This window comes from Mustela nigripes, chromosome 14 (assembly GCF_022355385.1).
Source record: "Mustela nigripes isolate SB6536 chromosome 14, MUSNIG.SB6536, whole genome shotgun sequence".
NCBI classification, from domain to species: domain Eukaryota; kingdom Metazoa; phylum Chordata; class Mammalia; order Carnivora; family Mustelidae; genus Mustela; species Mustela nigripes.
The window spans coordinates 34,567,250-34,580,162 of NC_081570.1; the positions used below are offsets into that span (position 1 = coordinate 34,567,250).

Sequence of the window (12,913 nt, forward strand, 5' to 3'; positions counted from 1 at the left end):
TGGGCTATGTCTTGTCTCCTGCACGTATCAGACAGCGCCTCTGTGTGCATGTATTTGTATGTGTGTGTGAGTGCACGTGCGTGAATGTGGGAGCACAGATGTGGTGAGCACAGTGGGGGCAGCAGGGAGGGAGGGACAGGAACAGGGATATTAATGTTTCTGAAGTGGATCTGATTTGATACGTCTTGTTCCATTGTCAGCATCTGTTTAGCAGGGATTTGTAATACTTTGTGGCTCTGGATCACTCATGCTTAGCGCTGGATGTGGCCTTGCATACCAATTTTGTTATTAAACACAGTCCTCGCCTCCCCCACAGCCCATCCATCACCTCCCGCCCCCGCCCCCGCCTGCTCTGAGCCGCCCACCATATTTCAGGGCCCAGCTCCCGCCCGCCTGCCGCGCCCGATGCCGGAGGGCCTGGGGCTGACAAATTGAATCAGGGGGAGATCATTCCTGGCCTAACGCAGTTTGCAGCATGTTGGAGGGAGAATTGACAAGAGCCATGTCAGCTCCATCACCCCAATCCCATAGGAGCTAGGAGCAGGCTGGGGACAGAAGGTGGAGGGAAGGGGGCATCTGGGAATGCAGAATCCTCGGGGCTGATACCAGGAGGCAGGTAAAGCCCCTTTCCTCAGATTCATGAGGGAGCCCATGGGTCTAGTGTCTCTGTCCTCCTCCCAGGAGCCAGCTCCTGCCACTGGTGCCTGATGGAGGCTGAGCTAGTCAGGGCCAGCTGGGGTCGAGTGGCCTTGGTAGAGCCTGGCTGCACAGGGCTGGGCTAAGCTGGCCGTGCCTTCTCTCTTTGGGGTCTTCTTGCTATTCTTCTCTTGCACGCCCTGGGTAAGTGGGATGGTCACTCTGTTCTCTTCTTTCTTGGCAGCAAGAATTCCCTTCTGAAGGATGCCATGGCTCCAGGCACCCCCAAGGTAGGTGGACAATTGTGTGTTTTCCTCCTACCCATCCTAACCTAGGCCTCCCCATTATTGATTCCTCTTGAGGAAAAGGAGCTCTTCCTGGATCCCCAACTGTCTCCAGGGTTTGGTTGTCAGCCTGAGGCCAAAGGCTGCCCTGTGTGCTTAAGCGTGTGTGTGTGCGCCTGTGTGTGTGTGCATGTGTATGTAGTCTGAGTGTGAGCCAGAGTATGTTCATCTGACTTCTTCCTCTTCCAGCCGGGACAGGGGTCAAAGCTAAAGAATGACCTGGGGACATGGGGGTGCTCAGACACTAAGACTCAAAGGAGGAAGGTGAGCTATAGCAGGTAAAGAAAAATACTGAAGTACAGGTCAAGACTGCGCACAAAGGCCTTAGAAGCCAGGCCCTGGGTGTGTGTGTGTGTGTGTGTACTTTGTCCTGAGGGCAGCAGGGAGCCAGGGAGGATGTTGGGTTCTTCTGGGGGGACAGTCTACCCCCTCCAAACAGATAGTGTGGGAGAGAAGTTTGAGAGTATCAGACGCAGAAAGGGAAAAATGAATGGCAAGTAGCTGGCTTGAAGGAGGGGCCAGAGAGGCCTCACACAATGACATGATTTGTACCAAGAACTCCCATAGGTGGCCCCAGAGGCAGATGGTACTGCTTCCCCAAAGGTGATCATTTTGAGGGAGTGGGGGCCTGGGGAGGAGGACTAGACCCTACTCACTGACTGTCCCCTTTCTCACCCTCCGTAAGGCAACTCTTTCCTTACGAGTTCTCAAAATGATTCATAAAGACAGGAATCCATGGTCCTTTTTATAGGGAATGGGGAGTGAGGGTTAAAGCTTCAGAAATGATGCAGTCTGGAGGCATGCACAAAGAAATTAGAGCAAAAGCCAAGATGAGAATCTGGGGACCCCTGCATGGCGGGGGGGTCAAGATAAGGTACAGGCACCAGGAAAGGGGGCAAAGGAGAAAGAGTCACAAGTTAGGAGGGGCCCAAGAGAGCCTGGTACCCTAGACTCTAAGGGAAGAAAAGTTCCAAAACATATGGGTTGGTCAGCACTTGAAGAGAGCAAGTCTGGAGAAGGGAGCCACTACATTGAGAAGTCTTAAAGGCACTGGGGACATCTGGCAGTTTGGAGAAAAGGAGCCAGAGTGATAAGGTTACCTGTAAGGGTTGGCCCTGGAGGCCTCAGAGAGGGTGGGAGCGGATTTTGCACCTTTATTCAGGAAATCACTGGCCACAGAAAGTTGGGCAGAGGTGGGGCAGAGACTAATGTAGGCTCTGTCCAAGTAAGCAAAGCTTCCTGGCTCTAAAGAGAAAAGGTGGGGCTTGCCATGCAGCTGTGGACCGTGCAGGTGGGGAGCCACACTCGTGAGGCTTGGCCTGGCCTCTAGCACTCAGTGGTTCTGGTTAAGGAAGACAGGCCGGCCGCTGACACCTGGCACTTGAGCCCAGCTGCCAGGGCTGGGCCCTGGGCCCGGGAGAGGCCAGCGCTCTAAGGATGAACACAGTTGCTATCCATGTCCATACCTGGCCCCGCACAGATGCAGACGCACACACAACGGAGCTCAGAACATTCACACGGGAAGTCTTAAAACATGCGTGGATCCTGCCACCATCGACACGGGAGTGTTGATAATCAGTCTCCGAGGCGAGGACCCCTATTTGCCCGCTCCCAGGTTCATGCTCACACCCCCAAAGCTGACCATTGCAGGGTCTGTCCCCTGCCTGTGGCTGAGGCTTTAGGGAAGCAGGCCACGGGTAGAAGAGGCGTGAGGTAGAAGGTTCAAGCCAGAGACTGAGAGGACAGGGAGAAGGAGGGGGGGAGGAGGGGGAGAGGGCGAGGGGGCCTTAGACAAGATTGATGGCCTCATTGCCATTAAGAAAAAAATTAGCCGGTGGCGGCTATCATATTAAAGGGTGAAGAAGCCGTGAATTATTTTCTTAAAGATCTTATCGCTTACAATGATAATTTTACCTTCCAAAAGGCCACTTTTAATGAGGCGAAGAGCCAGGCAAAAAGTCATGATTTAATGCTGGGATTTTTTTTTCAAAACACATTTTACTGCTTTTTGGTCCATGTTTAAAAAGCACCAGTGACCTTTTTTTATTCTGCTTGCCCCAGGTGTAATGCTGGGCCTCTCAGGGCTTCTAACCTAGAGAGAATGAGAGAGAGAGAAAGCACACAAGAACGAGCTTTCTCGTGGCGGGGGGCAGGGACCCCCACATCGTTTCCCCTCCTCAGCGTCCTCCCTGGGACCAGAGAAGGAGAAGGACATTGCCCAAAAGCCCACCGCAGTCGGCACCAGGCCTTGGCTGGGCGAAGAAAGGGCTCCAAGTGGCAGGCCCTTCCCGGGCTCTTTCCTCCACCAGCTCCTTGGGGAGAGGCTGAGTCAGGGCACCCTGCCAGGCCAGCAGGCGCCCCTCCCCTCCCAGGGCCCTTGCCTGAGGATGTGCAGCTTGGCCACCACATGCAGGTCACATCCTAAGGCTCGGTCGGAGATGAAGGATAAATGGCTGCTCCATCTTTCCCAAATTGCTTTCTTTGGGCTGTCACTGGCGATTTGGCATGGTTTCTAGGCTGGGGAGGCCTCCTAGGGAATTGTATGCTTCCGGCCCAGAGCTGTGCAGGCTGGAGAGGGTGGGGGAAGGAAGTCGAGATCGCTTGCAGGCCTCTAGGCCCCCCGCCCAAGCCCCGTTTGCAGCTGAACAGGCCTTGGCAAGAGCCGGCAAGAGCCCGCTGAACGTGCCATGTGGTATTTAGAATTGTGGCGCTCGCACACAATGTAAAGCAGACAGTTTATTAATCTAAACTGCGGGCGCATGTAGGAGAGGCCGCACAGGATTGATGTGGGGGGGTTAGTTGTGCTGGGGTTCTTGCTGGGGTCACTGCCGCAGCGCTGGGATAAATGGACCCGGCGTACATCCCTAGCTGCATGTGGGAAACTCATACATACTATTTAATTTACTGTCTCCATAGCTGGGCTGCCATCAGCCTGTATTAGGGGCAGACAGGGCTGCAGGTGTGTGGCTTTACCCCCAACCCCCCAGAAGGGGGGTCCCAGAGTCTCTACTTGCTATGGGAACACAAAACATGTATCATCTCAGCCTATTAGGGGAGGGCAAGGCATCCTGCCCCACTGGGGCAGAGATTACCTGGGGTCTGGGAGCTTTGGACCCCCTTGGAGGTCTCTACGCCTTCCTAGAATCAAGCCATGGTCTCCCACAGCCACACCCCAGGGCCCCAATGCCTGCCTGCCTTCTGAGACTATCCCTCAGCCTTCCTCTCTGCCCCTCTCCCCAAAGCTCTGGTGGACTGGGAACTCTAGGGGACTGACTGACTGCAGGTCTCATTTGGCCCGAGGCTACATGTCCTTTCTCTTCTTCCAGTCCCTCCTGTTGTCTGCTTCCATCAAGAGAGAAGGAGAGTCCCCAACAGCGTCCCCACACTCCTCCACTACCGATGACCTGCACCACTCAGACAGATACCAGGTGAGGAGGGACTGGGTGAGCGTCAGAAGAAAGCCCCCGTGGATGAAAGCTTAGAGGGGGCTGCCTGGTGCCAACTCCTCCCATCCTTGGGAGGAGAGAAGAGAAGCCTGAACTGTATTTGGCTCGCTCTGCATCCAGTGCCCCTAACCGGACCCAGAAGGAACAGGTGTCGGGGAATGGGCCTTCGACAGATGGGTTTTAAGGAGTGATGCCAAGGTCACCTGGGTTCTGGTGGGCTCTGAGCACATCTAAAGCATCCTGTTCATCAAGAGGAATCCTATGTGGTTTCGTTTCCTGGGGGCCCTGAGACCTAGCCCCAAATCCCCTGAAGACTTCAGACTTCAAAACCAGGATCCCCTGAGCAAATGATTCAATCCTGCCAAACCTTGGTATCAAACCCGAGAGAGTCAGACAGATGTGGCCCCTGAGTGCCTTGGGCAAACAGGAAGGGAGTAATCACACAGTCCCAAGAGATCACAGCAAGAGGGGACCTGAAGGTAACATCCTAGCTCTATAGGGATTCTATAACTCTATATGGGACTCAAACTGCATAGTCCAAAGTGCCAGCCTTGAGGAGGAATCCTCACTCTCATAAACCTTGGTTCTAGAGAGTCAGCCCAGTCCAGCCCCTGGAAACACTGCTCTCACCCAATAACCCTAGTGTAAGTGGAGAAATGACCCAACCCCAGGGAATTCTGGTGTGATAGGGAGACAAGGCTCTGCACCAAGAGTTCCACTCGAAAGGGATGGACAGAGCCCTGTCCTTAGGGGATATCCTACACAGCAGTCAGCCTCAGCACCTGCCGAACTAGGAAAAGAACTACCATCAGGCATAGGCATGGCATGCTAAGGCCTGGCACTGAGGTTTTCTGTGATTTAGTTTCAACCCCGATCTCCAGCTGCCATTCCTAATGAATACCTGCCCTCCATGAACCCTATGGGCTATTAGCACAGAATTAATGCCAATCACTCCCTCCATGTCCGTGCCATTCCTTTCTTGTCTGCACACTTTTACACATGTGGTTTCTTCTAATGGGACTATTTTACCCCACCGTGTCACATTTCTATTTATCCTTCAATATTCTGCCCAAATACCATCTCCTCCAGGAAGCCTTTCTGGATTAGCTATCTCTTCTCATGATCCCTGTATATCCTTATGATTGCCCTTACCATCCTATATTGTGATCACCTGTTTAGCTATGCTTCCATTATTTACTGACATATAACATGCTATCTCAGAACTTAGTGACTTAACACAATGTGCTGTTTCTCATGGTTTTTTTTTCAGTTGACTGGGCCTTTTCTCATTTATGTAGCTCATTCAGCTGGAGGATTGACTAGGCTGAAAAGACTCTCATTCTGGGAGATCAGGATGCCTCGGTTCTCTTCCATGTACCTCTTATCCTCCAATAGGTTAGATCAGCTTCCTTCCTTGGAAGCCTCAGGGCAGTGTCATACCAAGAAGGCAAAGACCAAAACTGCAAAGTCTCTTGAGGCCTAGACTCTGGAACTCATACATCAATTTGGCAAAACAAGTCACAAGGCTAAGCCATAATCAAGGGATGAAGAAATGCACCTCTTGACAGAAGGAACCACAGAGAACGGTGGCCATATTTAATCTCTCACAACGAGCATGACTGTTTCACTAGACTGGGAGTTCCTCCAAGGCAAGGTCCTTGTCTCATCCTTCTTTACTCCCTTCTTATACTCAAACATGCTCACCCCAGTGTCCTTGCCTTCAAGGGATTGGATTTGCAAATAAATAATTATAGCCAGTGGTTTAAGTGCTGTGACAGTTAAGTAAGTTTCTGGGACAGCACAGCATAAAGAGGGGCAAATCAGAACAAGCTTCACAGAGGAGGTTAACAACTGAACACGGACAAGTAGGAGTTCACTTTGGTGGACAAGGAAGGTCTGCCATTTCAAGGCAACCCTGTGTGCAAAGGGCATAGAGATGTAACACAAAATGATGTACTTAGGGACATGCTAGCTGTTCAGTTTTGTTAGCATGTAAAATACAAGAGAAACTGGTAGAATGTGACGCTGAAAGTACTCCAAGGACTAGCTAGGTATTCCATCTCCTGATCCTTTTTTTTTTTTTTTTTTTTTTTTTTTTTTTTAAAGATTTTATTTATTTATTTGACAGAGATCACAAGTAGTTGGAGAGGCAGGCAGAGAGAGAGAGAGAGGGAAGCAGGCTCCCTGCTGAGCAGAGAGCCCGATGTGGGACTCGATCCCAGGACCCTGAGATCATGACCTGAGCCGAAGGCAGCGGCTTAACCACTGAGCCAACCAGGCGCCCCCATCTCCTGATCCTTACACAACGCCTGGCATGTACTAGTTGGTCAATTTTTATGGTTTGTTTTTGGTTTTTGTTTTTGTTTTTTAAATCATCAAACTAGGTCTTGAAAGCATGGGGTACTGGTTTCTGGTTTGGATTCCTATATACTTAGCCCCCACTGGATTACCTAACCCCCTTAACCATGACCTCATTTTACCCTCATAGCAACTGTGCAGGCTAGGATTTGTTGCCCCCAATTTATTGCTAAGGAAACAGGCCTAGAGAGGGGATATGACCTTTTTTTGGAACCGATAAATTATGAGTAACAGAGTCAGAATTTGAACTGTACTCTGTCTGGCCCCGAATCCTTGTTTCCCAGCCCTGCACTGGACTCAGGGGCTTCCCTTTATAAATCTCCTTTTCCCCTTCTCACTGATATGTCCTACATGCTAGACCCTGTGCTGGGTGACTGGATAGAGACAATCCCACCCCCAGTAGCAGGGACACACATGTAAATAATCACAATATACAAGATCAGAGGGGAGCCAAGGGATGGTGAAAATTCAGAAGAGGCAACTAACCCAACCTTTGGGGAAAAGTGAAGCCTTCCTAGAGTCCTGAAGGGTGAACAACCCTCAACCAAGCAGCAGATATGGAAGCATGGAGGATAATCTAGCCCAGAGTCCAGGGCACAGAGTGCTCAAAGAACTACCATTAGCCCTCCAAAGGTAGAGTGCCAAGATGGCAAAGGGAGAGAGCAAAAGTAGTAGAAGAGTCTGAAGAGGCCTGTATGCCATGCTGCAAATCTTCTAGGTTGAGAACCATCGAAGGATTTAAATAAATGGGGGTCAATTTTGTACAATACAAAGATCACATTCTGTGTAGTCTTAAGGATGGGTCGCAGAGAGAGAAACTGAAGACCAGAAGGCCAGATGAGAGACAAATTTTGAGAACTCACAAGATTATGACCTAGAGCAGTGACATCCAAGGCAGGTGTAGCCACTGAAGAAACAGGCCATGCCAAGCGCTACGCAGGGTCCTGGGTTCACCCATATGACTGACACTTGGCCCCAACCCTGGAGTGGTCAGTCCACCATAAGAATTTGTATGAGCTACAATGAAGATAGAGATGGAAGTACTCTAACGGGAGGAAAAGATATTTTTGCTTAGGCCTGGAAAGTTGAGTAGGAGATACACAGAGATGGAGATGGGAACATTAAAGAGTCCTTTAAATATAGACCCTGTGGCATCTAAAGTTGGACTGAGTGTGAGGAATGAAGGAGGGCGGAGCCTAAGACACCTCTCCCAGTTTCCACTTGAGTGGATGGTGGCATCCACTTCCAAACCGAGCACCCCAGTGGAAAGCGGCTGTTTGGGGATGTCGAGTTCCGCGTTGGCCGCATTGGCGTGCGGTGCCTACGAAACCTCCAGACAGCTGAAATGGGAATCCTCTAATAACGGGATTACAGAAAGGCTGGGGGGTGGGTGTGGGGGTGGGGGAGGGACAGTTTGGGACATTCAATGGGATCGCCCAGAGACGGGGAATCCGGACGCCTCCTCCCCAGCAAAGAGCTGGCCGCGCGGGAGGCGGGGTCCGGGACCCGGGGCCGGATCGAGGCTCTGGGGCGGAAGGAGACCCGCGCTGGCAAAGGGGAATGGGCCGCGGTGGGAGGACCCGGCAGTCGCTAAAACTCGGACGGGTTGGCTTTGCGGAAGGTGGGAGGGACCCCAAGGCGGCCCCAGCCGGTTACTACCGGAGTACGAGCAGCCGTTTCCTGGTCCTGGTCCTGGTCCGGCCGCCGCCCCCCCCATCGTGAACTTTCACCCCGGCGCGCGACGGCAGCGGGTCACGTGATCAGGGCCAACATGGCCGCCGCCGCCGGTGGGAGCTGAGGTGCCGCCGCCGCCGGGCAGCCGGGGGGAATCCGCCCGCATCGCCGCCCTCGCCGGCCAGGCGGCCGCAGGGCCCGGAGCGCCGGAGACCGGGGTTGGGGCGGCACCGTGCGGCGGCCACGGGGTCCCGTTAGAGCATCCCCCGGCGGCTATGCCGAGGGCCCGGAGCGGCCGGCGGAGCAGGGGGGCCGGCGGGAGGGAGGAAGTAGGTTTGTTTACGGGCTGTTTGGGGCGGGGCAGGCCGGGACCGGGGTCCAGCGCTGGGGCGGGGGCCAGGGCTTCAGGCTGTGCCTGACGCTTTTCTTCCTCTCTTTTCCCCCCCGCCCTGCTTCTGTCCGTGATCTTTTCCCAGACCTTCCTGCGAGTGCGAGCCAACCGGCAAACCCGACTGAATGGTGAGTCTTGCCCGGCCCCTCCCTCCGCCCCACCCCCGGCCTCCTCCCTCCCTCACTGCCTGAAGCTCCAGGCTTGCCTGGGTCTCTTCGATATTGGGGCCATTTGGCTTCGTCGCAGTCACAGCGCCTGAGATTGTGCTAACCAGGGCTGCCGCCCTCAGTTTCCCCGTCTGTCTAATGGAGGTTATGGTTCCAGTTCTTGCCCACGCCTCTCTGAAGGCCTTCAAGAACCCTGGTGGGCAATAAGTACCAGAGAATGAGGAACAAGCTACACAATTCCACTCGGGAGCTCAGCTTTGAATTTGCAAACTGCTGGGACCTCACTGTACAAGCCGGCAGGGCGCTGAGAATGTTTTTCTTCCAGTTTTTAATCAGTGCCCAGTAGTGTGAATACAGCCTCTCTGCTGAGACTTGACAATGCAGTGAGATCTGGAGTTCCCACGGCAACAGGAACTAACTCATCCCAGGGCTCTTTGAGTTATCAGTCGGCCCACATTTCACAAAGGTGATCAGCGTGGGCTCGACAGCTCTTAGAGGCCTTCTCTGAAAGCACATCATGTATGCACTATCTGGTGCCCCCCCCCCTTTGAATTCAAACCTCTGGAGCATTACTATTGCTGAACACAATTGGATGAACCTAGCTTTTTGTGCTGACTAGGGTGTGGTATGTCTGGGTGTTGGCTATAAGGGGCTTAGGGTCTCTGGGCCAGCTGGTGAGTGAGTGAGGCTGTGGCCATTCAAGATCCTCAACTCCTGCCACTTGGGTTCTGCTGCCTGGCTGAGCCCTGATCAGGAAAAGGAAAGCGTTCATCATAGGCAGACACCATGTTAATCATCATTATCATAACACTTCTGAGAAGGTGGTAACACATTTTGTAGATAAGGAAACTGAGGCTGTGAGAGATAAAGGTGATTTGTTTAAAATCGTGCAGCTGGGATGTAACTGAACCATGATTTAAACTGAAGTTTACCTCCAAAACCTGTGCTTCTGTGACCCTGTCTTGCTGCTTCCTTACACAAACACAGACCTTTCCCTGCCCACACTTTAGTAAGCTTAGTTCAGGACTTAAAAGATGAATGGTGAGTTACCTTTTTTTTTTTTTTTAAGATTTTATTTATTTATTAGGCAGCACAGCAGGGGGAACAGTGGGGAGAGGGAGAGAGAAACAGACTCAGAGCAGGGAGACCAATGTAGGGCCCAATCCCATGACTCCGGGATCATGACCCGAGCAGAAGGCAGGCGCACAGTGACTGAGCCACCCAGGCACCTGATGAATTGCAAGTTAAACCAAACCTGCTTGCTTATCTGAGAATCTTCAGATGCTGTTCAGCCCATCAGGTGCTTTCCTGGGATTATACAGGATCTTCTGTCCTGGGTGGCTTGGGCAAGAACAGTGCCCAGTATCATGCTCTTCTTGGCAGATCTGTAAGATTCATTTCTTTATTCAGTTGTGTCTGTCATAGGCCCTTCGTATTGGCACACTGCTCCTTATGGGCTTCAAGAACCATTAGGGCCCCTTGCCCTTCTGATGTCTACCATCCCTTCTCCATCCCAGCCCTTGATGCAGGGTGCAAAGGTGGCTCAGGCCTGAAATACCAAGTGTTAGGACAGTTAAGGCAAAGGGATCTAGATCTTTGTCTATAAAATTAAGGTGGATACTAGAACATAGTCCCCTCTCCTGTAGAGAGAGCACAGGAAAGTGAAGATACAGGCCAGGCTACAGATCAAGATTTCTCAAACTCCATGCCATCTCTGGTGGGGTGATGGCTTTCCACTTGGTTTGGGTCTTTCTAGAGCAACTATTTTGGAGTTGGAGTGGTTCCCTGCCTCCGAACAGGCAAGAGGTATATGTGCATATTCTTAGTGCCCTAGCATACTCCGGGATCAGTCTTCGTTGCTGCAATCAGTCGGGGTGGGTGTGGTACTCAGGACGGAAGAGCAATCTCCCTGTGGAGTCAGGCATGACTTCTCCTCTCTTTGCCACTTTTTAGCTACTTGAGCAAGTGCCTTGTTCTCTCTGAGTCTTAAGTGACTTCTGTTAAAATGGATAATGCAGCCTTGCTTTAGGTTGAACATAGAATTAAATGAGTTACTTTGTGTAAGGTATTTGATGCTGAGCCTAATACACAGCTGAAGCTTTAAGTTGGAACATCAGCTTTCACCTGTGTCCCCCTCCCAATACTGCATTCAAGAGCTTCCCACCAGGGTCAATATCCATGAGAAAGTTCTTCCTGGCCTGGCAGTGGGAACCTTGTTCTCCCTGGCTGGCTCCCACAGCCCCCAGTCAGTCTGATCTCAGAGTGGCTATCTCTCCTCCTGCTATTGCGTGGGAAGGGTGGCAGTCCCTTGTTTTGACCCCTTCCTGCTTCAGTGACAGGAGGGCTGCAGAGAGGGATTAGTGAGCTAATTAGAAATGATTGCATCTCTCAGCATTAATTAGCAGTGCTGGGGGCTTACAGTGTGCACTTTGGAATTGAGCCCCTGTGGGACAGCATGGCAGGCAGCCGTCTGCCTGGGGGCCTGCCAGCCCCCTGCACTGATTAGAAATGATAGAACAGGCTTGGGTAGGCATAGTGAAGGCTGTCCTCTCAAGGTACCCTGGGCTCTCTGACTCAGATCCTCTATACCTTTATGATTGGGCCTCAGTCTCCTCTTCTGTAAAATGGGACCAGTAAATTGCTTTCTTCATCAGCACATATACTAAAATTGGAACGATACAGAGATTAGTAAGGCCCCGAAACAAGGCTGATATGCAAATTTATGAAGCATTCCACAAAAAAAAATTTTTTTTAATGGGACCAGTGGACATGAGAGAAAATTGTTCTGAGAGATTCTAGGTAGGACACTAAGGGCAGTGCCTCAGGGCCCTTGGCATAGGAACAAAAGGGGTTTTAGCTGATGAGTGAACAGCAGGACAAATTGGCCCTCTGGCAGGGACCTTGGGTTCTAGCCAAGAGATGTTTGCTAAGAGAACCCACGGTCTTGGCCTTCTGGGCAGGTACTTAGCAACTTTTCGAGTCTTTGCTCATTGGACTTACTAAGCACTACAGGTAGGAAGGTATGGGTTGAACTTGAGCCATCTGTGGCCAAAGAGTAGACACTTTGCTGGCCCAGCACCAGTCTCCTCCGCAGGTGCTCCTGGTGAGACTCAGTCCCCAAAGAGTAGAGGTGCTGCGTAATGAGGGCCAGATCAGACCCTGAACAAAAGGGCTAATGGCTGGCAAGAGGTCAGGATGTGTCAGCTCCACGGGGATCCTGGGAGCTCCAGTGACCTTTTGCATGTTCTGTGCTTTGTTTTCGGTCTCTCCATGCAGCTCGGATTGGGAAAATGAAACGGAGGAAGCAAGATGAAGGGCAGGTATGTCCCCTGTGCAACCGCCCCCTGGCAGGATCGGAGCAGGAGATGAGTAGGCATGTGGAGCATTGCCTTTCGAAGGTAGAGGGGCCATCCCTACCTACCTCTTCTCCCCCACCCCCGCTTTCCCTGACACTAGCTGCTGACTGCCCCCAGATTTAGGGGCTGTGTTGGGGTCCCCGTGTGGTCTCAGCAGCTGCTGCTTCTCCGTTCTTCATCCTCTTCCTTTGCTTTCACACTTTCACTCCTTCCCTGGGGCTCCAGTAGAAAATTATTGGGAAGAGGCAAAGGTTCTTTGACTTTTGGATTGGTTTCCTTGAAAGGAGCCAAGAGCTGGGTTATGACCCACCAAAGCCTGGGGGCCAGGGCTGTGCCTTTCTTATAGACCTGGGGGAGCAGGTGGTGGTGGCCTGGAACCCACATGGTCCTGCTTTGCTCTTCACAGAGGGAAGGCTCCTGCATGGCCGAGGATGATGCTGTGGATATCGAGCACGAGAACAGCAACCGCTTTGAGGAATATGAGTGGTGCGGGCAGAAGCGGATCCGGGCCACCACTCTCCTGGAAGGTGGTTTCCGAGGT

At 52.1% G+C, this 12,913-nt stretch overlaps 1 protein-coding gene and 1 non-coding gene across 6 annotated transcripts in view; both read left to right on the forward strand.

The window, feature by feature from the left end:
* The window catches only part of RNF220 (ring finger protein 220), a 219,409-nt gene that overhangs the window by 191,443 nt on the left and 15,053 nt on the right, over positions 1-12,913 (forward strand). For 2 of the 5 annotated variants that reach the window (XM_059374518.1, XM_059374519.1), the window contains exons 3-7: positions 881-926; positions 4,307-4,408; positions 8,935-8,977; positions 12,293-12,414; positions 12,779-12,911. In XM_059374518.1, the coding sequence (XP_059230501.1) occupies positions 881-926; positions 4,307-4,408; positions 8,935-8,977; positions 12,293-12,414; positions 12,779-12,911 (446 nt within the window). Of the gene's footprint in view, positions 1-880; positions 927-4,306; positions 4,409-8,550; positions 8,788-8,934; positions 8,978-12,292; positions 12,415-12,778; positions 12,912-12,913 lie in introns of those variants that run through there. The other 3 variants (XM_059374521.1, XM_059374522.1, XM_059374523.1) reach the window with 2 other exon arrangements.
* LOC132002343 (U6 spliceosomal RNA) lies at positions 11,655-11,766 on the forward strand. The gene has a single exon (XR_009399834.1). It is a non-coding gene; the product is annotated as a U6 spliceosomal RNA (small nuclear RNA).